Source organism: Mustela lutreola, chromosome 6 (genome assembly GCF_030435805.1).
Source record: "Mustela lutreola isolate mMusLut2 chromosome 6, mMusLut2.pri, whole genome shotgun sequence".
In the NCBI taxonomy this organism is placed as follows: domain Eukaryota; kingdom Metazoa; phylum Chordata; class Mammalia; order Carnivora; family Mustelidae; genus Mustela; species Mustela lutreola.
In genome coordinates this window covers 96,734,365-96,762,139 of record NC_081295.1, presented here as the reverse complement: position 1 = coordinate 96,762,139, position 27,775 = coordinate 96,734,365, and the positions used below count along the sequence as shown (strand labels likewise).

The following is a 27,775-nucleotide window of genomic DNA, read 5'->3' as shown; positions in this document are numbered from 1 at the left end:
ACATTAAATACGCTCCACCCAAGTCTGCAGAGGATTCAGTTCTAGGAACCAAAGGAGTACTTGAGAATAAATGCACAGCAAAGGGGACATCTAAGGACATCACTTGAGCTGAAGAAAAGCCATTTAAAAAAAAAAAAAGGCATGTGCAGAATCACAAGATATTGCCAAAACTGCAGTTAGACAATCAGCAATGAGACTATTGGTATGACAAATCCTGTTTCAGACCTGTTGACTTAGATTTACTTGCACAACCATAATTGGCCAAAAACAGGAAATAAGGGTAATATATATATACTGCTCTGACCTTCTATCTTTCCACCCTCCTTCCTCCTACAGATAAAGCCGATGCTTCACCTGGCTCTGAGAATCAACAGTAAGTAATGTATTTTTTAAGGTGAACATTTTATCGTGCAAATATTATTTATGCTTTTTTGGTGGTAAATGATATATTGTATAAGAATCTATGATTTTCAAAACTCTGCTAATAACCTTTACTGAAAGTAATGAACTTAACTTTCATACTCTTTTTAAGCTCAGAAAGTAACATGTAGCTTTACTATTCCAAACACACTTTTAGCTAATTTAATATCTAAATTAAATTTCACTTTTCATTGTAAAATAAGTATATATTTTCCATATCTATGACTTTTGCAAACAATTGTACTAAACTGCCTTTAATAGAAAAATGAAAAACTAAGGATATATGTGTTACATATTTCCATTTTAATAATTTTACTAATATTCACATATATAGATATGTGTTGATGCAGACATTATTAAAATAAGGAGCAGAAGCTATTGCTAATAATTTTCAATCTATCAAAACAAAATGATAACACAGACCTAGAGATAAAAAAATTCCATTAGCAATTATCAGCAAAATAAAATTTCCCTCATGAAATTCATTCAAACCAAAATAAGACAGAAGACTTGAAGTTTTCCGATCAAAAGTTAATCTACACAAGCAGCTACATTTATATGAAGATTTGAATATAATTATCTACTGAGGATATTTTATAAGGAAGCAATTGTCACAAAGAACTTTTATTTTTGGCAAATAAGAAGTGATACCTAGTGACAACATACAAGGAGATATTTACCCTGCAGAGGGAGGATTTGATTTTCAAAATATTTTATTAATGTTCTTCTCTACAGCTAGGTGCCATGCAGGGAGCTTAGGGAGGATTTTACTGTGCCAGAGAAGATCTGGTGTTGTGTCTTTTGCCAGTTAAAACCAAAGCCTACATTTGCTCGAATGACTCACCCTCTGGAGGATCATCAAAGGATATTAAAGCAATGTCAAGTTGCAAAGCCAGGAACTACTCTATAATGTCGGGTAGGAAGGTCAATTTGTGCCCCTGATTTGTAAGGGGAAGAAGTAAATTAGGAGGAAGAGTCAGACCTCAAGATCTAAATTAGATAGTGCTAATAATTCTAATAATGCCATTTAGTAAATTCAAGTAAGGAGCAGAAAATCATATGTAGAAATGAAAAAAACAAAACAAACAAACAAACAAACAAAAAACATTGCTTTTGGGAACTGTCAAGGTGGCTACTATTATTTAGATATCTTTACAGATGTCCTAGGTGGTGAAGTCTAGAAGTTTGGCAAACTCTGTATAATGTCAACGGCTGCTTCCTGTAGTATAGAAAAGTGGTTGAGATGACAGAAAGTGACCAGAAGGAAGATTAATATGACATATAAGGTTGAAAGATTGCATCAAACACTTTTCTGTGCTGATTGATACATAGATGTCTGACTACCCATAATGCCCACATTACACATGTTGTGTTGATGGTTTTAATTTTTTAAAGATTTTATTAATTAATTAAATAATTTATTTATTGAGAGAGAGGGAGAGAGTGGGAGGAGGGGGTAAGGGAGAGGGAGAGACTCTCAAGCGGACTCTGGGCTGAGCCCAGAGCTGATGGGGGTGGGGGAATGAGCTGGATCCTACTACCCTGAGGTCATGACCCCAGCCAAATTCAAGTGTAGGACAGTTAATTGACTGAGCCACCCAGATGTCCCCGAGCTGATGTCTTTAATGGTATTTATTCTGGTCTAATTGTTTGAAACATTTCCATCTTTCCTTTCAGGAGCTAGGGCTTTAAGACCAAACTGTCTGGGTTTATCCCCGGGTTCTTTTGCATGCAACCACATGACATTGCATTATTAAAAATCTGATCTTGGGACTGCAGATCTGTAAACTGGGGTATTGAGTAATATTATGTACTCTCTAGATTGTTAGGAGTTTTAATGAGCCCATAAAGAGTGACACAGTGCTTCACACAAAACGCAGAATCACCATATGAATGCATTATTGTATGGCTCACTTAAGGGCAAAGGAATATGACCCTGAAAATTTTCATATAAAGCATTTTATCTATTTATGAATTTAATTCCTCTCCTTCTACATTCACTTTTATTGGTAATGCTTAAGAAGGTTCTGGCTTTAATTTTCTCCACATAACAAGGTAATTTTCCCAGAACCATATGCCAGACAATCTGTTCTTCCTCTAATGTTTTTTTATGCTACCTTGTTTGGTCTGTGTCTTAAATTTTCTATTTACTTTCATTGGCCCATTTTTGTCCATTTCTAATATAATATCCAAATTTTGTCAATACATGTTTGAAGCCTATTTTAAGAACTAATATGAAAAGATACTCAAATTAATCCTTCTTATAAATGGTATATTAGTTATTCATGGGCCAATCAGAATTTTTATTGGGATTATAAATATTTTTATATTAATTTAATTAGGATTGATATCTCTATTATATTAACACATACTATTTAAAAGCATGAAAATCTCTCAATTTATGTGGATTTACTTTTATGCCTCTTTCTGGGGTTTTAAAATTGTTTCCCAAAAAGATTTTTTATTCCTGGTTATTTCATTTTTGTATTATTGTGAGTTGTATGTTTTCTTTTTAATTTGATTTTCTACTTGAGTGTTGTTAATATATGGCAATGGTATTTTTATTGGTTGATATTACATCTTGCAAACTTTTGATTATGATGTATTCTCTAGGTAAATGGCCATATCATTTTTAAAGATTTTTTTTTAAGATTTTATTTATTTATTTGACAGAGAGAGATCACAAATAGGCAAAGAGGCAGGCAGAGAGAGAGAGAGAAGGAAGCAGGCTCCCTGCTGAGCAGAGAGTCCGATGCGGGGCTCAATCCCAGGACCCTGGGATCATGACCGGAGCCGAAGGCAACGGCTGAACCCACTGAGCCACCCAGGTGCCCCGGCCATTTCATTTTTAAATACTAATATTAGCTCTTCCTTTACAAGACTTACAAATGTGTGGGGTTTTTGTACGGCTTGGATCAAGACCTCTCCAATATGATGTTTAACAGTACTAGTGACATTGCTCACTCTTTTTTTGGTCTCAATATTAAATGAATTCATCTAGAGTTTCTCCAATAACTATATTTGTTAGAGATATTTGGTTATATTTCTATTATCAAATTAATAATCTCTTCCTTCCTTCTTCTTATTTTTAACTATAATAGGAGTTAAATTTCACAACATATTTTGTCACATGATTTTTGTTTAGTACACTGATATGAAGAATTGGACCAAGACATTTTCTAATTTGAATTATTCTGTTTTTAAATTTTTGAATTATTCTTACAGTTCTGATATAAAATTTATTTGATCATAAAAATCTTTGTTTCCATAAAACAGACTTCTCAGGCAAGGTAAGCCTATATAATTTTTTAAATATATGTTTTTATTAATTAGTAAGCATTGATTGATATGATGTCATTAGAGAGAACAACTTATTTATTTCCAAGTGAGTGTTTCTAACTTATGGTGGCCCTAACATTAATGTAAAGAAGGAGCAATATGCTATAATTTAATTGTATATGTAAGTTTATGCTTCAGAAAGACACAATTTCCCCTGCTGTCTGTAATTAGTAGTAAACCATCAACACTTAGAATTGTAAATCTTTGACTTTTCTCTAGTCACACTTATGAGTAATTACTGATCTCTTGAAAAAAAGAAAATTATGAATGGCAGAGCAGAAAAACTATATAAAAGAAGAGAGTTGGTAACATGCATGTAGCAAAATAACTCTTTTTAGGGAAATGATTTAGAAAGAATCAAAGTTTGTTCCTAAGGAAATAACAGTGGAGACATATAACATTACACATTTAGAAATTGTCTACATGTAAGTAAATGACAGGAAAAGGCAGTTACTTTCCTAATTCATCCTAATGCTTTCTCTGTAACTCTACCAAATGGATGTGCAAATAAAACATATCCTATTTACACTTGTTATTTAGGGAGTTCCCTGGGAGAGAGACATGAGGTAGAACTAAATGCATTGCTCTTACAACTGATAACAGGTTTTTATCATATTTACTGTATCTAAAATATTTACTTCCAGAGCCTTGTTTTATACTGGGTCCTTCCCTGTCCTTCTCCAAAGTCCCAGAAGGGATCAAAGCAAAAGAAGATAAAACTTTACATTTTACTTTTTCACAAATGGGAAAATCCAACAAGCTCAAAGTGTGGGCACTAGAATGATGGGCTCCCCTAACGATATGCCAAGACAGAGGATGGGCAGGAATTCTGTCGTATTCACTTGACCATGCTCAATAATATCAAGCATGCTATCATGGATAAAGTGTGGAAAACCCGATGGATGCCTATTAAAGGAAAGAACAGTACCTGACTGACACTGACTTGCAAAAAAAGGGAGGATCCTTTTTGTATTTTGCTCTCACATTTTCTAGGAGGCCCACTTGAGGCCATGACAGAGGGATGCGCATGCCCAAGGTTATTAGTGTAGGAGAGAGTCCCCTGGAGACTTTGCAAACTCCTATTACTCCATCACTGAGCAAGTACAGAGTGAGGTGTCTTTAGTCATAGCTACTCACAATGTAGTTCAGAAAAAAAATCAAATATAAAGAAATTGAGGGAAATAAGACCATGAACATGGATCAGAAAAAATTGAATAAAATCAAAATTTACTGGGTGGGCTTTAAATGTTCCTACCCAGAGACAAGGTTAGTGTGTTGGGAGTTAGCTATGACTTTCTTTGGAGAAGGGATTCAGAAATGTTCACAGTCTTGAAGGATGTGGCTAAAATCCAGGTTAAGGATTAACCTGATCAAAGGACATATGCCCAAAGGATAATGAGGTTATTAATGAGGAGCCCATCCTGACTAGAGTTATGGGGGAAAAAAATATTATCTAATGAATAATGTACCAGGTTGTGTTCCCCAGGTAACAAAATCTGAGACCCAGGAAGTTGAAGAATATGGGATGAATTCCCTAGGAAGGATGGAAAGAGAACCAAGGTCCTTTAAGGTGAGGTGAAGCTGTGGTAGAGTCTTATGGGAGGCTTCAGTCAATCAGCTGAAGTGCTGAGAGATTTCTGCTGTCAACGCTCCCAGCTGAGGGCACAAGCATCCCAAATGGTAACACTAATGTTAATGCTAAGACAGTATGTCTTATGTATGTATATGCATACATTTAAAAATATTTTCAAATTGCTCTAACATTAATTTTCAAATTGCTCTAACATTACTTATCTCATTCTCAAGAACTGTATGAAGTGATCCTATGTCACCGTAGTCTAACTTGATAAAGATTTTCAATTTCATATCGCTAGTTGAAGAGGAGCTGGGTAAAATAGAATTAATGACAACAACAAAAACACAGGCTTCTTAACACCTATAATGCACTCTTCCCATTCTCACATACCAGGTGCCAAGGTTAGGTGTTTAAGTTTGCTCAGTATGGGACCAGGTATTTCTGAGAAACAAAAATGCCTCTGTGGACACTAGATTTATGTGTTTGTTTTATACATAATTAAGTTAATTTTTCTTTCCATATTCTTTCATTTCTGTTTTCAGTTTTTCATTTTATTTTCCCACCTCTTCCTCTGTTCTACCTAAAAATTACAGTATAAACAAAATCAACTTTTTATTGTTATAAATATTATAACAATAATGTTATAAATATTATAATGATATAGAAGAGTTTAAATTTCCAAAGCATTGTAGAAATTCCTGCATAATTTGTATACCTTATGGGACCCTTATAGGAATATGTTGCCAATTTTGTGATTTTTCATTCCAATTGTTTCCCTTCCTTTTCTAGTTAGTAAATGGACAAAAATACTTCATTAAGATGCCAATAAAATTCTCCATTATATCAACAAAATTACATATATAAAGGCTATCTTTTCAATATTTTCAACACAAGATGGATATTCTAAGAAAATATTATTTGAGCTAAGTTGTATGAGCTTTATTTTATATTTGCAGAATAACAGAAAAAAGATTGACTTATTTGTTAATATTGTGTTTTTTTCTAATTTTTTCTAATTTCTAATATTGTCAAATGTGTTTAGTAATCTACTAAATGTGTTTAATAAACCAGCTATTTAATAGCCATGAAAATATTTATAACAATGTAAGCCTTTTTCGTCAAGGCAGTATGTTCATTAAATTCTTCCATTCTTACCTGGAACTCCATGCCCCAAAAAGTATAATACAATTTGGTGGGAACTGCATTTTGAGGTTAAGAGAAACTTGGGTTCTGTCCTAGCCATATGCTATCTAGCAATGATACCGTCAGGAGGTGACTTAACACCTCTGTGCCTCTGTTCTTATCTTACACAATCACCATAATGCCTAAACTTTTGGCTACACCAGGTTGCCAAAAAGAAACTAATACGTTAGACAAAATCAGAGGCACTTTCCCAAGAGTTTATCATCTTTTTGTATATCTCCCAACACATGAGGGTTGTCAGTATCACTAAGCAATAAAATTTCTTTTGTTATCTTAAAACTCATGGCAGGAAAGAAATGGCAAGTGATCATTAGTGATTTGAAAAGATATTAATGAAGGTATATTTATAAAGGATTAAGAAGGGTTTAAGGAAACCATTAAGACCTAATACAATAGTACCCCTGTATTACTAACAGTTGGGACCTATTACTTCTGAGTGCGCAGGGTGAAGAAGCCATTCTTAGAACCAAGAGTTGCTACATAGGCAAGAGTGTGGAACTAGGGTGAAATGGGCATTATATACTTGACATTTATATGTGTACGTTGAAGGCTTCAATCAAGTACTTCCTTTTGTTCTTTAGGTCCCTATTGGAGGGTGGTTTCTGGGTGAATTCATTATCATTCAGTGGCATCATGTAACAAATCTCCTCTGGCTATATTACTAATGAATTTGGAACAACTGAAATCACTACCTTGTTTTGTTTTGGTTTCCCCCTGTATTCCTCAGAAGTTCATACACTAAACAATCCAATGCAGGTCTTTGTTCCCTTTGTTTTGTTTTCCCAGCAATGGTCTTATTCCTGAAGTTGCTGTTCCTGGCTGTTGTGCTGCTTCCATTCTTTCCTGCAAATGGACAGGTATGGTCAAGGTTGAAATATTTTCAGAATAATTGAAGCAATCTATACATAGAAAGCTAATAGATCAATTTCCATAAATGAAAAGGAATAGAGAGTCTGGTACATGACAAAGTACTCACTGGTTGCTCAAGTACATAACACAATTAAATCTAAAGCTGTGGTGACCAATGTTGTAGCCTCTAGCCACATGAGGGTGTTGAACACTGGAAATACAGATTTTTCAGAACTGAGATCTGCATATATACATTGCAGAATTCAAGACTTAGTAAAGAAGTAAGGTAAGATATTTCATTAGTAATTTTAATATTGATTGCATGATGAAAACAAATTTTGAATCTATTAGATAAATAAGTATATCATAAATATCAATTCAATCTGTTTTTTTTCTTTTTCAAAGTGGCCACTCAGAAATTAGAATTACGTTTGATGCTATCATTATATTTCTATCACATTGTCTAGAGATGTTTTCTGATTTCCTTTTATTTAATTCATTACAATGTGATCCTCATAGAGAGTTAGAAAAACTTCTTCACATATATCACATTTATTTTCATAGTCATTGTATAAGAATAATTATACCTATTTTTTAAATTATAAAAATAAACTTTGGTAAGGGAATTAAGTATTTGGATTTTTTTCATGGTCTTACAATTAGTATATAAAGAATAAGATGATCCAATTATTTATAATATGCTGCTGCACTTTAATAATCTTAAGAACAAGATTAACCTTTCTCTTAAATGTTTGGTGGGTAGGTGTCTATATAAAGTGTCTATCTTCTGATCAGAAAATCTCTGAATGTGAAGTTTGGTCATTGCTGTCTGTTCCCTTATTCTCCCTTAACTCTGAGCTAACAAGAATAGCTAAGACTCCACAGATCAGACTTTAGACTAGGCCAATACTCAGGTGGTATTCAGAAATACAGTCATTATATTATTATAATTAATTTTCAATCTGCGGACAATTTATGCATCACGTACATCTTCATTCAAAAAGTTTGCCACCTTCCCAATCTCTTTCCTAGAGATTTTTTTAAAAAGGTTTTATTTATTTATTTGACAGAGAGAGAGAGAGAGAGTACAAGCAGTGGGAGGGGTAGAGGGAGAGGGAGAAACTGAACAGGAAACTAACTTCAGGAGAGATCAATCCTAGGACCTTGGGATCATGACTTGAGCCAAAGGCAGACTCAACAGACTGAGCCACACAGGTGCCTCTAAAGATTTTTCTTCATGGTCCTTTCCAATCCCCTGTTATCTCTCTGGTCTGTCTCTTGGTCTTCATTTATAAAATGATTTAAAATATAGATATATTTTTCTCTTTTGCACTGCCAAATATTTGCTAGTCAGATTCTCTACATACCTTCTGCACCTTCTTAATAAAAAACACTATTCATCCTTTTTTTTTTCTGTACTTCCTTTTTCTTCTTTTAAAGGTTTTATTTATTTGTTTGACAGAGAGAGAGAGATCACAAGGAGGCAGAGAGGAAGGCATAGAGAGCAGGGAAAGCAAGCTCCCTGCTGAGCAGAGAGTCCGATGGATGGGGGGCTCCATCCCAGGACTCTGGGATCATGACCTGAGCTGAAGGCAGAGGCTTAACTCACTGAGCCACCCAGGTGCCCCAATTTCCTGCACTTTCTTTTTTTTTAATTTATTTTATTAACATATGATGTATTATTTGTCCCAGGGATATAGGCCTGTGAATCACCAGGCTTACACATTTCACAGAACTCACCATAGTCCATACCCTCGTCAGTATCCATAACCCAACCACACTCTCCCTACTCCCCCCACCCCCCAGCAACCCTCAGTTTGGTTTGTCTCCCTCCCAATCCTATCTTGTATCATTTTTTCCCTCCCTACCCCCCACAACCCCCTTCCCTGCCTCTCAAATTCCTCATATCAGAGAGAGCATATGATAATTGTCTTTCTTTGATTGGCTTATTTTGCTCAGCATGTTACCCTCTAGTTCCATCCATGTTGTTGCAAATGGCAAGATTTCATTTCTTTTGATGGCTGTGTAGTATTCTATTTTGTGCATATATATATATATATATATATATATATATATATATATAATATCTCACATTTTCTTTATCCATTCATTTGTTGATGGACATCTAGATGCTTTCCATAGTTTGACTATTGTGGACATTGCTGCTATAAACACTCAGGAGCATGTTTATAGCATTGCTGCTATAAACACTTCGGATCACTACATTTGTATCTTTAGGGTAAATACCCAGTAGTGTGATTGCTGGGTCATATGGTGGCTCTATTTTCAACTTTTTGAGGAACTTCCATACTGTTTTCCAGAGTGGCTGCACCAGCTTCTGCACCTTCTTAATAAAAAACACTATTCATCCTTTATAATGTCAATCCAGACTGTCTTTTACAAAGCTTTCCTAACCTGACTCAAGAATTAATCCCTTGTTTTTTATGTATCTAGCAGAATCCACCTATCACTTCAGTTATCATGTGGTATTGTAGTTATCATTCATGTCATATAGTCTATTGAAATAAATTCTGTTTTTAGATTTTTTTTCTAATCATTTTAGAGAGAGAGAGAGAGAGAGAATGACAGCGCAGAGCAGGGATGGGCAGAGAGAGAGGGAGAAAGAATCAAAATAAATTTTTTAGGAATAGATATCGGGATGCCTGGGTGGCTTAGTCAGTTAAGCATCTGTGTTCAGGTCAGGTCATGATCCCAGGATTCTGGAATTGAGTTCCGTGTTGGATTCCTTGCTCAGTTGGGAGTTTGCTTCTCCCTCTGGCTGCTGTTCTCCCTGCTTGTACTGTCTCTGACATAGTAAATAAATAAAATCTTCTTCCTTTTTTTTTAGGGATAGATACCTTATTAGATCCATTTAATGCTCAACACTTTTCATATTCCCTGTCACCCAATAAAAACTTTCTTGAAATTCATTTTAAAAAAATAGACATGTCTTCAGTAGGATTTATATCTACATAATAAGATAGGGTAAGAAGGAGGAAATAATTACTTCTTTCTCAGGGACCAAATTTTAGAGTGTTTTGAAATGAAATTCTATTAAGCAGATTTTTGAGGGTCAATGGGAAATATCCAAGGATATTATTTTATGCTTTAGTGTAAAGCAGAGATGGGCCACTGCTAATATTTCACATGTGTATCCTTTCTAGCCTAAGAGTTAGTAGCTGGGAATGTGCCAGATCTGTGAGTACAATAAAATTCAAATTAAAAAGAAAATTCACTATTGGTCCCTGTCCTTAGGAACATACAAGCAACTAGGCGAAATGAAGGGCCCTGTCTGTTTAGACTTAGACTTTAAACTGTTGGTCATGTTCATATCACATAACACTCATGTGTAATTTTAAGTTATCATATATCTTAGACTTTGTGGAAACAGATGAGATTGGGTGCATTCAGGGTGGTATGGCCGTAGACAATCTTGAGGGAAAAGTTCACACACTCTACCCTACCTCCAGGCTAGACACCTCCCCCACCACATGCACAATAATAAAATATACCTAAATTTCAGCAGCTGATATTTTAAAAGGTTTTATTTATTTATTCAAGAGAGAGAGAAAGATCACAAGTAGGCAGAGAGTCAGTCAGAGAGAGAGGGGGAAGCAGGCTGCCGCTGTGCAGAAACCCCAATGTGGGGCTCAATCCCAGAACCCTGAGATCATGGCCTGAGCCAAAGGCAGTGGCTTAACCCACTGAGCCACCCAGATGCCCCCAGCAGCTGATTTAATAGTTTATGCTGTTACTAAAAAAGAAGTTAGCAATGGCCCATTAATTGGGTGATTTTGTTCCTTCTAAATGGCCTTGGAATTCTTTAATACTGCAAAATTACCTTTTGAGTGATCCCATGAAAGCAGATCATAATAAAATAGATCCTTAAATCTACCATAATAGGAAGAATAATTTTATGATTACTAAATATATTTTGAACCTGAACATCCCTTCCCTAAATACACTATTCCTCTAAATACAGACGATATCAGGTCAAAGTTTCCTTAACATCTAGGATGAATCTTGAGGTCTACTCTCATCCCATCTGCTGCAGCCTGTGAATTTGAATGAATATCTTAATGTTTCTATGTGTTCCTTTATGATTATAAAATATTATCTCTCAAATGGCTAGAAAAGATACAGTAAGAATTCCCTTGAAACTAGAAATTGGCATTGGTGGCCTCAGAGGAGATTTCAATTTGTCATGCCATCTTCATTCTTAAAACTTCAAATTACTTCTTTCCTACTTGTCATAGCTTTGGCTCAGGTTCATTGGCAATGCTTAACAACTAATATTGACTTGAATGCTTTCTAAAATGATCTTGGCTCCCTCAAATTCACTTATGCACTCTTAAATGCAATTTTAACAAATGTTAAAAAGATAACCTTAATTTTATCTCCCTTTAGGATCCGTCCTTTAAAACTTTGTTAGCCACTCAAAAGCAAGTCCAAGAAAAGATTGTAAATAAACACAATGAACTAAGGAAATCGGTCTCTCCACCTGCCAGCAACATGCTAAAGATGGTAAGAGATAGTGATAAAGGCTAATGGTATGAATCAGCAGTGATTAGAGCAGGCAGCTGGTAACCAACATCTCTTAAGAACTTTGTGCTTACAAAGTTTTGCTTCCATTCTGCTATTTCATTTGAACTGTATTATGGGCAGGGCAAAAATTAATTTTTCTTTATAATGGTTAAGTAATTGTCAAGTTTAAAGAACTATTAAGTCAGGAAGGCAAAATTAGAAGACAGATCTTCAGACATCAAATGTGAAGCCATTGCACTTTCTGTCACTATCTGTCCTATCTACTTTCTTTCAAAATCGGTGGGGGGTGGGAGGTTGGGGGAACCAGGTGGTGGGTATTGGAGAGGGCACGGATTGCATGGAGCACTGGGTGTGGTGCAAAATGAATGAATACTGTTACACTGAAAATAAATTTTTTAAAAAATTTTAAATATTATTAAAAAAAAAAAAAAAACAATTCATAGGTACAAAGAACAGATTGGTGGTTGCCAGAGGTGAGGGATGTGGGATAACATGGGGAAAGGTGGTCAAAAGTCCAGTTATAAATAAGTCCTAAAGATGTGATATACAATATGGTAACAATAGTTAGAACTATTATATTTTGTATGAAAGTTGCTGAGAGGATAGATCTTAAAAATTCTTATCACAAGAAGAAATTTGTAACAATGCATAATGATAGATGTTAATGAGACTTGTGATAATTTCATAATATATACAAATATTGAGTTCTGTTATTGAAAAAAATTAGTTGTATTTATATACACTTGTAATGTACAACCTGAAAATGAAATGAAAACACAATTTCATTTACAGTAGCATCAAAATAATATACTTAGGAATAAACTTAACAAAAATGTAAAACTTAGAAAACCACAAATCATTTGGTTAAATAAATTTTAAAAGTCTTTTAAAAAAAATCAGTGTCATTTGGGGTAAATAATAGTCCACTTTCTAAGACACAATCTGTAAATGCTAGATGTCTCCCATTTGAATGTGATGGGCTATAAGTGGAATTGGGAGTAATCTGGGACAGTTTATTACTATTGAAATATAATTTAAAGACTTCACATATTGGTGAGTATTTAGACTAGAACTATTACTAAAAATCCTAGGTGTGGCTCCTGTACTATCACAAATTGTCAGATATTGTATTAGATGTTTCTCTCAGTAGACACATAATTTATGAACTTCTCTTCATGTGGAAATGGGCATTGGAGCATATAAACACACACATACCTCCCTAACAAAAAGACCTCATCAAACCGACGACAATTACTATAGCTATAGAAGTTTTAAAGTAGTGCAAATCAACCTACCAATCAGATTATAAAGCATATGTTTCATTGGAATTGAAGCTTTAAGTGTTTTATTTTTTTATTTTGGCATTTAGGAATGGAGCACAGAAGCAGCAGCAAATGCCCAAAAGTGGGCAAACAAGTGCACTTTAGAACACAGTGTGCCAGAGGACCGAAAAACCAGTATGTAAATGAGTAAATATTTGTTGAATGAATGAACAAATAAAATAACATTGGAAAAAAAATAGAATGGAACATTCTGGGATGTTGTAAGAAGACTTAGTAAATAAATGTTGCTTATATTGCTTGTTTTAAAATCAAACTATCTATAGAGGGAGGGAGGATTATAAGTATTTTAGGCTTCTTGACTATTTACATTATGCAAATAATTCCTGAAGCAATACTTCATTTGTCCCCTCAACAAGCTCATGAGTTAACAAGTCATACAGCGTCATTTCTCCAGCTTCCAAGCTTAGGGACATGGGAAAAAAGACCAAGGAGCACATCCTGAAGTCGTGTCATGTACTGAAAAGTTAACCAGGTTTATTGATTTATTTTTTAAAATCTCTTATTTAAATGCAATTTAATTAACATATACTGTATTATTAATTTCAGAGGTAGAATTCAGTGATTCATCAGTTGCATACAAACCCAGTGCTCATTATATCAGATGACCTCCTTAATGCCCATCACCCAGTTACCCTAACCCCCCACCACCTCTCTGCCAGCAACCCTGAGTTTGTTTCCTATAGTCAAGAGTCTCTTATGGTTTGCCACCCTCTCTGTTTTCATCTTATTTTATTTTTCCTTCCCTTTACCTATGTTTGCCTGTTTTGTTTCTTAAATTCCACATATGAGTGTTTGAATGAGTGAATGAAATGAAAAGAATGAAATCTTGCTGTTTACAATGATGTGGATGGAACTAGAGGGTATTATGCTAGGTGAAATAACTCAGTCAAAGAAAGACAGGCTTATTGATTTCTAACCCACTGCCCTTTTGCAAATTGATCTGCTTGGTGTTTAAATATCTCCTTATTTTGTATTCATAAATATACTGAGTTATGAGACAAGTTCCTGAATTCTGTTATAAAAATACTTAAACTTTAAATATCATCATGAATACTTTGTGTATGTTCATTCAGTTTTTACTCTTTGATAATAGTCAAGTAGTTTGCATAGACTGTGTACCAAGAATACTTTATATTCTCTTTAAGCGGCATCTAGATATTATTCAGTGAGAGCTGAAAAGAGGCAAATGTTTCTGAGCTGCAAGACATTTCATTATTTTTTATTACTTTTATTGTAGCAACAATGCTTTTTAAAAAAGTTCTATTGTGAGAATAGTTAACATGAGACCTACACTTTTGACCAATTTTTAAAAATACTATATGGAACAATGTTTACAACAGATACCTAGAACGTATTTACCTTCCTTACCTGAAATTCATTAATTAGTGAGTCCCATTTCTCCTTTCCCTCATCCTCAGCCACCACCATTGAACTCCGATTCTGTGAATTTGACTCTTAGATATTTCATATAAATGGACTCATGCAGTAATTTCTCTGTGGCTGGTATATTTCCCTTAGCATCATGTCCTCAAATTTTAGCCATGTTTTCACATGTTGCAAAACTTCCTCCTTTCTTTTAAAAATGAATGACGTTCCAGTGTGTGTGTGTGTGTGTGTGTGTGTGTGTGTGTGTGTGCGCGCGCGCACATGTGTGATTTTTCATCCATTCACTTGTTCATGGACATTTAGATTGTTTCCAAATGTTGCCTATTTTGACTAATGCTGCAATGAACGTGAGTGTGTCAATATCTCTTAAAGATGCTGATTTCAATTCTTTTGGATAAATATTCAGAAGTGGTATTGCTGGATCATTTTGTAGTTCTACTTTTAATTTTTTGAGGAAACTCCATACTGTTTTCCACAGTAGCTATACTTATTTTTTCATTCTCACCAACAGTGTACATGATTCTGATTTCTCTACATCCTCACCATCACACTTGTCTCTTTTTTCTTTTTTTCATAATAAACATCACAATAGGTTTAAGGTGATATCTCATTGTGACTTTGATGTACATTTCTCTGATAACTAATAATGTTGAGCACCTTTTCAAATACCTGTTGGTTATTTGTATATCTTCTTTAGAAAAATACCTTTTGATGTCTTCTGCTCAAAAAATAGGCAGAAGATTTGAACAGGCATTTTTCCAAAGACTTACAGGTGGCCAGCCATGACATGAAAAGGCTCTCAACATCACTCATCATGGAAATGCAGTCAAAACCACAGTGAGGTGTATCATCACACACCTACGAGAATGGCTAAAATAAGAAACACAATAAACAACAACTGTTGGAGAGGATGTGGAAAAAAATTAACCCTCATGCACCGTTCATGGGAGTACAAACTGATGCCACCACTGTGGAAGAGAGTATGGAGGTTCTTCAAAAAGTTAAAAATAGTACTATCTTGCAATCCAGTAACTGTGCTACAGGGTATTTACCCTAACATATCAAAAACACCAATTCAAAGGGATACATGCACCCCTATGTTTATAGCAGCATTATTTTATAATAGCCAAATTATGGAAGCAACCCAAGTGTCCATTGATAGGACAGAATGAATATACACATTCAAACATATGATAAAGTATTATTCAGCCATTAAAAAAAAAAAAAGAAATTTTGCCATTTGGAACAACATGGGTGGAGCTAGAGTGTATAATGCTAAGCAAAATCAGTCAGAGAAAGACAAATACTATATGATTTCACTCATATTTGGAATTTAAGGAACAAAATAAATAAGCAAAGGAAAAGAAGAGCGACAAATCAAGAAAATGACTCAACTATAAGAGAACAAACTGATGGTTACCAGAGGGGAAGTGGGTGGGAGGAGGAGTGATATAGGTGATGGGGATGAAGGAGGGCATTAGTGATAAGCACAGAGTGATGTCGAAAATTGTTGAATCACTACAGTGCACACCTGAAATTAATATAACACTGTATGTTAACTACATTACAATAATAAAATAAAATAATGAAAATAAATAAATGCTAGATAAAAAGTGGTAACTAAAAAATAGAAAAAATAAACAAAAAAAACCCTGCCCATTTTAAAATGGGGTTAATTTTGGCTATTGGGTTGTTGCTATGTAAATATTTTCACCCATTCCATAGGTTACCTTTTCATTTTCTTGATTTTTTCTTTTTTGTGCAGAAACTTTTTAGTTTTATTCAGGCCCACTTATTTATTTGTGCTTTTGTTGCTAGAACGTTTAGTGTCCTATCCAGGAAAGAATTACTAAGAACAATGTCAAAGAGGTTTTTCCTTATATTTTCATGGAGGAGGTTAACAGTTTCAAGTTCTACGTTTAAATCTTTAATCTGTTTTGAGTTAATTTTTGTGAGTTCTATAAAATAGAGGTCCAAATTTACTCTTCTGCATGTATCTGTCCAATTTTCTCGTCATCACTTATTGAATAAAGTATTTTTTGCTTATTGAGAAGAACCAATGTTGTTAAAATGTCCATATTACCCAAGGCCATTTATATACCTATTGTTCAAGTTGTACATCTTCCTTGAAGAAATATATGTTCAAGTTCATTGTGATCAGAAAAGATCTATAGTCAGTTCCTCAGGCAGCCCCCTGAAAAAGATTTTTGGGCATTTCATTCAACTCTTTTCCTATTCAGGAAGAGGCTGAAATTGTGTTTGTTTGTTTGTTTGTTTGTTTGTTTTAATCTGCTCATTCTGTGCTGAACTAGGAAGGGAAACTGAGGCAACTGTGAACCCAAATCTCTATCTCTTCTCATTTGCCCCAGGCAGCTAGATTATGCTAGATCTTATTAGCGTTCTCAGAGAGGGAAGGACAGTTTTTGGCAGTCTTTGGGGTAGCCTCTGGAAAATCTGTGACATTGAATGCATAGACCAAATCTGCCCCATTCTAGGGAGAAACAGGCAGCAGTGGTGTTGGCTTGTTCTATACTGAACTGAAAAGAAGAGCTATGGCTTCTATCAATCCAAACTACCATTTCTGCTCTCCCTCAGGGAGCAACACTGTGCAAAGGAAAGTTGGTCACTGCTTTTTGAGAATTTACAGTACAAAGCTAAGAGCATAGGCATCATTACAATGTGGAGAAGTAGCCTTCTTTTTTAAAAACAATATTTTTGAGTTATAAGATTTTTAATAATTTTTTTTATTTTTGAATAATAAGGTCTTTGTAACCTATGCAAGCTTGCATATTGATGCCTGTCTCTGCATCCTAGACCAATCTTTTTTTTTTTTTTTTTTTTTTTTTTTTTTTTTTAAGATTTACTTATTTTAGGGACACCTGGGTAGCTCATTTGGTTAAGGGTCTGCCTTCAACTCAGGTCATGATCCCAGGGTCTTGGGATCAAATCTGGCATTGGGCTCCCTGCTCAATAGGCAGCTTACTACTCCCTCTGCCTGCAGTTTCCCCTGCTTGTGCTCCCACTCTCTCTCACAAATAAATAAATAAAATATTTTTAAAAACATTTATTTATTTTAGAGAGAGAGAGAGTATGAGCTAGAGGAGGGGCAGAGGGGGAGAGAGAGGGAGAGAGAGAGAGAGAACCCCAAGCAGACTCCCTGCTGAGTGGGGAGCCTGATGCAAGGCTTGACCTCATGATCTGAAATCATGACCTGAGCTGAAATAAAAAGCTCAGCCTCTTAAGCTACTAGGTTACCCAGGTGCCCCCGACAGATCTGACTTCCATTCAGCTTTAGAGCTGAGAAGTACAGAAGCCCTTTTAATTATGTATTACAATTATAAATACAGACATTGTATTTGAAGGGCAACATCCTTGCGTGTAGTTGATTCCTTTTTTTTTATATATTTTTATATTATGTTAGTCATCATAGAGTACATCATTCATTTTTGATGTAGTGTTCCATGATTCGTTATTTGCATATAACACCCAGTGTACATTGCAACATGTGCCCCCTTTAATACCCATCACTGGGCTACCCCATCTCCATACCCTCTTCCCCTATGAAACCCTCAGATTGTTTCCTGGAGTCCATAGTGTCTCATGGCTCATCTCCCACTCTGATTCTCCGGCCCTCCCTTCAGTTTTCCCTTCCTTCCCCTCTGGTCTTTCATGCTATTCCTTATGTTCCACATATGAGTGAAACCATGTAGTTGATTTCTTTTGCCATTGCATGATTTATTGCTTCCTCAAGAATAATCCATTTATCTTTAGATACAAAATGTGGTGAGAATCTCTTTATGTCAAGTTACCCTGCTTCCTGGTCAGATGCAATCCAAAACTGGTATGATGAGTACCATGATTTTGTCTACGGTGTAGGACCAAAGAGTTCCAATGCAGTTGTTGGACATTACACCCAGGTAAGACAAAAAAATGAAAATACTTTGACCACAAATGCTCTAACATGAAAGCATCTCTAAATTATGACCAAGTCCAATGTTCAATTTGGGTAAGAGCATGAATAGATATGATAGCCCTGGCATTGGCTGGTACTTCATCTAGAGTTGTCTTTTTTTTCCATCACTTGCAAAGCTCTTGGTAAGGAAGCATACTCCATATTTTTTTCAAAATTAGAAATGGGTAAAATATTAAAGATATATTAAGATTTAACATTTTAAAATTTGCAATTTTCTTCAATAACTGAATTAAATATTTTCAAAAGGAACAAACTATGATAGTATCAAATATTTTCAAAAGGAACTTGGCTACAAACTATGATAGTATCATTTTTTCAGTGTTACAGTTGCTACTATTTTTTGCAGTATTTTCCCTCTTCCTTAATGTACTCTCCTATATTCCTTTTTGAAATTGTAGGTTGTATGGTATTCTTCTTACCGTGTTGGATGTGGGGTTGCCTATTGTCCCAATCAAGAGACTCTAAGATACTACTATGTTTGCCAATATTGTCCTGCGTAAGTATATACTTTAGAGTTCATGTGATAATCCTATGTGCAATTTAATATTTTAAAAATTCTTGTATAGTAGACAAACTAGAATATAAAACATTTCAGTAATGAAAAGGAATAAATCCTTTTTTCATTTTTTTAAATGATGCATAGTTCATACACAATGTCATATTATTTTAGGTATATGACATAATACCAGGTCTATACTTTATGCTATGCTCACCACAACTGTAGCTATCTCCAGTCACTATATAATGCTATTATAACTATTGTAATATTATTGACTATAGTCCCTATGTTCTACTTTTTATTCCCATGACTTACTTTTCCATAACTGTAAGCCTGTACTTCCCACTCCCCTTCAACTTTGTTTTTTAAAGATTTTTTATTTATCTCACAGAGAGAGAGAGAGATCACAAGTAAGCAGAGAGGCAGGCAGAAAGAGAGGGGGAAGCAAGCTATCTACTGAGCAGAGAGCTCAATGTGGGACTCGATCCCAGGACCTTGAGATCATGACCTGAGCTGAAGGCAGAGGCTTTAACCCACTGAGCCGCCCGGTGCCCCTTCCCTTCAACTATTTGCCCCCCCCATTGCCACCCCTCTGTCAAACATCAGTTTGTTCTTGTACTTATGGTATATTTGTGGTTTTTATTTTTTTATTATTATTTTTTTAGAATCCCTATATAAGTGAAATCATATGGTATTTGTTTTTATCTGTTCAACTTATTTCACTTAGCATAATACCTTCTGGGTCCATCCAGAAGTAATACATCTTTGGAAATGTCTTTTAAGTTGAGATACATTCAACTTCTCAGGGAAGAGACCAGGTTCTCAATTCCAAGTATAAAATCTGAAACTCTCTTTTCTCAGTTTCAAAGTGGCATCTTTTCTATCAGTTGCCCTTCCCTTGAGCCCACAGCTATTCCATGAGCAATACTCTAGATTTGATATCATTGGTTCTCACTAACTTCACACTTTAGAAGGGTGACAACTTGATGGTTAAGAAGTGATGGTAGTGTAATGGCAAGTAGGGGATGGCAGATTGAGATTTTAGCTTCTCCTGCTAAAATATCCCTTGTCCTGTTTATCTAAAAAATCAACCACATTATTAACTCACAAATTATTCATTCTTTTGCAGCTCAAAGGTTTTTCAAGAGATCCTTAATGTACTTCAGAGTCCAGAGAAGAACAAAATCTAGTCTTTATTTTTCAGAAGTTTTCATAAAATCTCTATAATGAACCATACTTTAAGGTCTTGATCTATAGCAGGAAATATGTTATTTCATCAAGGATTATGTCTAAACTTACAATAAATTCTGTGGATATACTGATGATCCAATCTCAATATCTCTGTTAACATTAATTTCTTTTAATGTTTGACATTTCTTGCCAATGGAGACAAGAGGACCCCTAGAACCAAGGCTCCTACAGGATTTATTTGAGACTGTAGATAACCTGAGCATATGAATCTCCAGGGTGAGAAATATGACCTCCAATATCATTTTCCTGCAAGCACTTATTAAGGTTTACTAGAAAGAATTGAGAGGTCCAGGCACCTGGGTGGCTCAGTGGGTTAAATCCTCTGCCTTCAGCTCAGGTCATGGTCCCGGGATCCTGGAATGGAGCCCCACATCGGGCTCTCTGCTCGGCGGGAGCCTGCTTCCTCCTTTCTCTCTCTGCCTGCCTCTCTGCTTGCTGGTGATCTCTGTCTGTCAAATAAATAATAAATAAATAAATAAATGGATAAATAAATAAATAAATAAATAAGTTAGTAAAGATAGATTTAAAATAAATAAATAAGAAGAGAAAAGAAAAGAAAAGAAAAGAAAAGAAAAGAAAAGAAAAGAAAAGAAAAGAAAAGAAAAGAAAAGAAAAGAAAAAGAATTGAAAGGTCCTAGGAGAAGGCACCCAAACTCACTGGCTGGCTCTAAGAGAGGAGGATCTGGAGCCAGTCATCTGAAGTGAGAGTTGGAGTGAATAATGAGGAAAAGCAGGAATGAGAGAAATTCCAGAACATGTTTGTGTCTTATTTCACGATTCTCCAGGGACTCACACATGGTTATTATGTTCTGTGCCGGGAGTGAGATTCAGGTGCATGGCTTTGTATTTTTGGCCCACTTGGTACTATTGAGACTTTGACTCTCTTGAATAATATTCATCAATGAGATATAGGTTAGTTATTGTAAGACAAATATACATTTGTGATTAGTGTTAATAAAACTGTTTTTTCTAACATTCCCATTTTTCATAAGCATTAAAATCTCACACACAAATCCTCTAGACATTCAAAAACCTTTAAGCATCCCTACTACCAAAAACACACATCAAAAACTACTTTAAAATCACTACCTCCATCTTTTTGCTAATGTTTTATTTATTTGAGAGAGTGACTGAGAGAGAACAAGAAGTAGGGAGGGACAAGCAGATTCCCCACAGTGCAGGGAGACCGATATGGGGCTTGACCCCATGACCTTGGAATCATGATCTGAGCTGAAGGCAGACAACCTACTAAGCTATCCAGGTACCCCAAATCAATACCTCCATCTTAAGAAAAAAAAAAAGAAACAAGGAAAAGAAGAAAAAAAAAAGATTTTATTTATTTATTTGACAGAGAGAGAGATCAAAAGTAGGCAGAGCAGTTGGCAGAGATAGAGGGGAAGCAGGCTTCCTGCTGAGCAGAGAGACCAATGCAGGGCTCAATCCCAGGACCCTGAGAGCATACCTGAGTCAAAGGCAGAGGCTTAACCCAATGAGCCATCCAGGTGCCCTCAATGCCACCATCTTGAAGCCAAAATTATCCAGGGGCTTTGCCTTCCTTAGCTCATATTATAGAAATTATCATTTTTAATATAAAATTATATGTAACTTTAAGCATTTACATACTGCAACCCTTTTGCTCCCAAGTTGTGATCTCTCTCTAAAGGATATGTTTTATCACTATCCATCACTTTGGGGTTCACTAATTTAGCAATCTGACCAAATCTTTTGGGGAAGAAAGAATGTCATGTTAAAATGGACTCTGAATATTTTAGACCCTATTAATCCCATTTCAGTTGTTCAGGCTGTTAAATTATGGTCAAGAACATGAGTGAATGTGTCAGTTTTTTTCTTTACACTGATACCTGAGTACATGCTGAGAATTTTACTTTTTCAGTTATTTGATATGATGAAAAACAGTGACCAAATATTCAGGTATATATGGTGATAGATGCTACCCTGGAAGTATAAACTAAACTGAAAAATGAAAAATGTTTGACATTTTGTATTTCAAATTTCAGTGGTAATATTATTAGCAAGATAAATACCCCTTACCTGAAAGGAAAAACTTGTGCCAGCTGTCCTCATCACTGTGTCAATGGACTCTGCAGTAAGTTTGATGTCATTTGTTTGTTAATATATATAATAAAATAACCTGGCTCTTTTTTTCTCTATGGGTACCTCTTATCTTTTTAATTTTTTATGTAAAGTCAATTTAATTAACATTATATTTGCTTCAGGGGTAGAATTTAGTGACTCATCAGTTGCATATAGTGACCAATGCTCATTACACCAAGGGCCCTCCTTAATGCCCATCGTCTAGTTACCCTGTCCTTGCACCCACCTCCCCTCCAGGAACCTTCAGTTTGTTTTCTAGAGTTTAGTGTCTCTTATGGTTTGCCTCCCTGTCTGTTTTCAACTTATTTTATTTTTCCTTCTTTTCCCTTATGTTCATCTGTTTTGTTTCTTCAATTTCACATATGAGTGAAATCATATAGTCTGTCTTTCTTTGATTGACTTATCTTACTTAGCAACTTAGCATAATTCCCTTTAGTTCCAACCATGTTGTTGCAAATGGCAAGATTTTGTTTTTTTCGATGGCTGGGTTATATTCTAATATAGATATTTATATGCATAATATACATATATATGCCACATCTTCTTTATCAGTTCATCTACCAATGGACTTCTGGGGTCCTTCCATAGTTTGGCTTTTGCGGATATTGCTACTCTGAACATTGTGGTTCATGTGCTCCATCGAATAGCTATGTTTGTAGACTTTGGATAAATGCCTAGTAGTGCTATTTCTGGGTCATTGGGTAGCACTATTTTTAACTTTTTAAGGAACCTCCATATTGTCTTCCAGTGTTTGCCTTCCATCAACAGTGAAAAAGAGTTCCCGCCAACATCAGCTGTTTCCTGATTTGTTCATTCTAGCCATTCTGACCTGTGTGAGGTGGTATCTCATTGTAGTTTTGATTTGTATTTCCCTGATGCCAAGTGATGTGAAACATTTTTTCATGTCTGTTGGCCATTTCTATGTATTTTTTGGGTAAATATCTGTTCATATGTTCTGCCCTTTCTTGACTGGATGTTGGTTTTGAGGTATTGAATTTGATAAGTTCATATTGATACTAGCCCTTTATCTGATAAGACATATTTTGCAAATATCTTCTCCCATTTCATCAGTTTTAGTTTTGCTGACTGTTTCCTTTGTTGTTCAGAAGCCTTTGATCTTGATGAAGTCCCAATAGATTTTTGCTTCTGTTTCTTTTGGCTTTGGAGATGTGTTTAGCAGGAAATTTCTGTTGCCAAGGTTGAAGACGTTGTTGCCTATGTTCTTCTCTAGAATTTTGATGAATTCATGTCTTAACTTTAGGTCTTTCATCCATTTTGAGTCTATTTTCGTGTATGGTATTAGAAAGTGGTCCAGTTTCATTCTTCTGCATGTGGCTCTTCAGTTTCCCCAGCAACATTTTTTGAAGAGACTGTCTCCCCCCCCCATTGGATATTCTTTCCTACTTTGTCAAAGATCAGTTGACCATAGAGTTGAGGGTCCATTTCTGAGGTCTCTGTTATGTTCCATTGATCTAGGTGTCTGTTTTTGTGCCAGTACCATACTGTCTTGATGACAACAGCTTTGTAATAAGACTTAAAGTCTGGCACCATGAGACCATCAGCTTTGGTTTTCTTTTTCAACACTTTTTTTTTGCTATCTGGGTCTTTTCCTGTTTCATACCAATTTTAGGATTATTTGCTCCAGCTCTGTGACCAATGTTGATAGTATTTTCATAGGGATCGCATTGAATGTGTAGATTGCTCTGGGGAGCATAAACATTTTAACAATATTTGTTCTTCCAGTCCATGATCATGGGATGTTTTTCCTTGTCTTTGTGTCTTCCTCAATTTCTTTCATAAATGTTCTCTAGTTTTCAGAGTACAGAGCTTTTACCTTTTGATTAGGTTTATTCTTAAATGTCTTATGGTTTTTTGGTCCAGTTGAATGGGATGAATTCCTTGATTTCTCTTTCCTCTGCCTCATTTTTAGGGCTTAGAAATAGGAATAATAAATCAACAAAATCAGTATTTTATATCTTGTTAATTTGCTGAATTCCTATATGTAACAAATTTTTGGTGGAGTCTTTTGGATTGTCTACATAGAGCATCATCTGATGAATGTGGATACAAAAATTCTTACCAAGACCTTAGCTAATAAATAGCATCCAACAGTACATTAAAAAGATTGTTCACCAGACCAAGTGAGATTTATTTCTTAGCTGCAAGGAGGGTTCAACATCTGCATATCAATCAGTGTGATACATCATATTAATTAAAGAAAGGATAAAACCATATATGATCCTCTCACTAGATGCAGAAAAAGCATTTGACAAAATACAGTATTGTTTCTTGATAAAAACTATCTACAGAGTAGGGATAGAAGGAACATACCTCAATATCATAAAAACCATAGACCCTTTTAAAAAAAAATTTTTTTAAGAACTAGGAAAGCTTCTAATTGTAACCAACTTAATGTCTTCATGCAAAAGACAAAAATAAAAGTATGCAATAGATGTGTCTAATCAAAAATTTTACATAGATACACAGTATCTATGTATTATTTGCAATGAAATTCCTGTTACCACGTGTAACCTAAAAAAAATCTACCATCAGTATATAAGCACTTGTTACATATGGGCATATATAAAAATGTTTCTGTGGAAATAATTCATTGCAATTAAATATTTTTTTTTCTATCAAAGTTAATGCAATTAAATCAAAAGTAAGATTTTATAAAGAGAAAATATGTACAAGATATAACAGTATGAGAACAGACACAGATCAGACACCTGTCTTTATATAATTAATGAGTTTATCATGCTAAATTCTTCATTTCCCCTCAGTATACTTAGAATAATCAAGTTTATTTTTTTCAAGTTTAATTTAATAAGCACTCACACTTGTGTTTGCTAGTAATTTTTACATACTTTTAAAATGACAATCAAATCTGCATATAGTATTATTAACTCACAGAAGCCTCAAAATACTATAGCAAAAGATTAAATTTAGTGTCATATAATATTTTATGTTTAGTGTTATAGATTTAAATACAAATAATTGGTATTTTTGTTTAGTTGTGATATGTTATCAAAATTATTAAGCCTGGTGGTGGGTGTTATGGAGAGCACATATCTCATGGAATACTTGGTGTGGTGCATAAACAATGAATTTTGGAACACTGAAAAAAAATTATATTTAATTTAATTTAAAAAAGAAAAAACCTCATAAGCCAACAAAAGTGAATATATCTAGTGTGAATGCAATGTAAACATATATATATGTGTAAAATTCAATGAGTTAAATAGTTAAAATTAAATATTATAATATAAATAAAACTAAAGCTAACCTCAAACACAAATTAAATTGAAAAAAGTAAATTTAATTGAAATTAAAATTAAAATAAGTTGAAAAAAATTATTACGAATAATGCAGCTAACCCATTAACTGAAATTTTACTTTCAAATGCATTCACTAGATTGTTCTGCACCATTCTTTCTGAGTGAATTGTGTAGCTCTAGTTCAGAATATTGAATGATATTAAAGCTGTACATCCATTAAAGAAGAACATATTACTCCTCTGTTGAATACTATTTGTTAAGGGGTTTGGAATCTATCCTGTTAGCAAGAGGCAACCAACTGAAAGATTTTTCAACAAAAAAGTAATGAGATCAGAATTGTGTTTTATGAAAATCTGGCAGTAGTGAATGGAAGCCAGCTTGGAGACAGTTGAAAATGGGGGTTCAAAAAACAAATGGATGTATTTACTGCATTAGGACAAACTTAATGAAGAGAAATGGACAGTAATGAGCCATAGGAAGTAGCAAACCCGGTGTTTGTTTCTTGTACTTGGCAAATGCTGACAAAAAGTAAAAAGCAGTGAGTTCATGTTGATTCCCAGTTCCTGGTTTGAATTATTTAGTAACTAGGAATTTCATTTCTCTGATACTGGGGAAATTGAGTTGGGAGTTGGGGAGTGACTCCAAAGAAATGCCACACTTGGGAGTAGAATGATGAATTTAGTTTGAGAGTTATTGAATTTGTGGCCAATGAGGAACTTCAAGGTAGAAATATCTGATAATCATAGTGAAATTCCTTCCTGTTTTACATTTACATTTTCTCATAATGATTTCTTTCTCTTGAAAGAAAGACTAATGTCACTAAAGTCTGGATAGAGCAAGAGTGTCTAGTAAAATCTTTTGCAATAATGGAAATATTCAATATTTCCATTGTCCTGTAAAGTAACCCCTAGACAAATTGATCATTGAGTGCTTGATGTGTAACAAGTATCACCAATGACCTGAAAATTTATTTTTTAATGTTATGTAATTTTAATTAATTTAAGCTTGTGTTTAAACAACCACATGGCTAGAGGTTATAATTTTGGACAGTGTAATTGTAGAGAAACTCATTTAAGTTTATTTTACTTTATTTTCCGAGAAAAGAAAGTATGTCAATTCATTTTAGAAACATTCCAGAAAGCTCAAATTTTAAAAGAAGTGACGGATTAATGTGTCCCTTTACATCGTAGTGTTATACCAACTTGTTTGCTCAATTGTCTTCTCCCCATTTACATTGAATTTATTGTTTGCATTGTTGCTATGGAGGAAAACAATAATGAACTGACTAATTTCTTTGTTTTTATTCCAGCCAACAGTTGTGAATATAAAAATGAATATTCTAACTGTGATGTTTTGAAGAAAAACTATAGCTGTGAACATGATTTTGTCAAGAAAAATTGCAAGGCCTCCTGCGAATGTGAAGACAAAATTTACTAAGTGCCAATACAGACTGAGCAGGGCTAAGGGAAGCAGACCGGCATCATCTACTTAGATTTGACATTAGCACAGATGTAAGCATGTTAGCTATAAATTTTATTCCAAATAATAAGACTTTTTCTCTTGGATCTAGTTTTTATTTTACAGAAATCTCTTTCATACAAAGGATTAAAAAATAACATAATCCATGATTATCTGTTGCTCATGTAAAAATCATGAGCAAAAAGGAAATTCCAAGAAAGCATTACAGGACAGAAGAGACTACAAAAACATGAGAACTAAATGGAGTGTGGTCTCCTGGATCAGATCCTTGAACACAAAAAGGTCATTAGTGGGAAAAAATGGTAGGATCTAAATAGAGTCTGAATTGGTTTTGATAGTAACACCCATTACTTAGCCTTGACAAATGTACCAGAGTAATGCAAGATGATGATTATTAGGGGAAACTAAAGCTGGGTGAAGGGTATATGGGAATTCTCTGTACTATCTTAGCAAAGTTTCTGTAAATCTAAAAGTACTCCAAAATAAAAAATGCATTTAAAACAACAACAACAACAACAA

At 34.6% G+C, this 27,775-nt stretch overlaps 1 protein-coding gene across 1 annotated transcript; it reads left to right on the top strand.

Moving 5' to 3' along the window:
- Positions 1–7: 7 nt before the first annotated feature.
- On the top strand, positions 8–27,775 carry LOC131834082 (cysteine-rich secretory protein 2-like). Its single transcript, XM_059178214.1, has 9 exons — positions 8–202; positions 337–373; positions 7,325–7,395; positions 11,795–11,911; positions 13,302–13,389; positions 18,433–18,578; positions 19,033–19,130; positions 22,403–22,491; positions 27,087–27,775. Exons 1-9 carry the CDS (start codon positions 191–193, stop codon positions 27,212–27,214), a joined length of 786 nt encoding a protein of 261 aa, XP_059034197.1. The 5' UTR covers positions 8–190; the 3' UTR covers positions 27,215–27,775.

Bases quoted from the DNA above. Each gene is read 5' to 3' on its own strand.
- LOC131834082 (XM_059178214.1), top strand. The intron at 374-7,324 runs GTAAGTAATGTA...TTGTTTTCCCAG, and splicing joins CCTGGCTCTGAGAATCAACA to CAATGGTCTTATTCCTGAAG. The intron at 11,912-13,301 runs GTAAGAGATAGT...TTTGGCATTTAG, and splicing joins CCAGCAACATGCTAAAGATG to GAATGGAGCACAGAAGCAGC.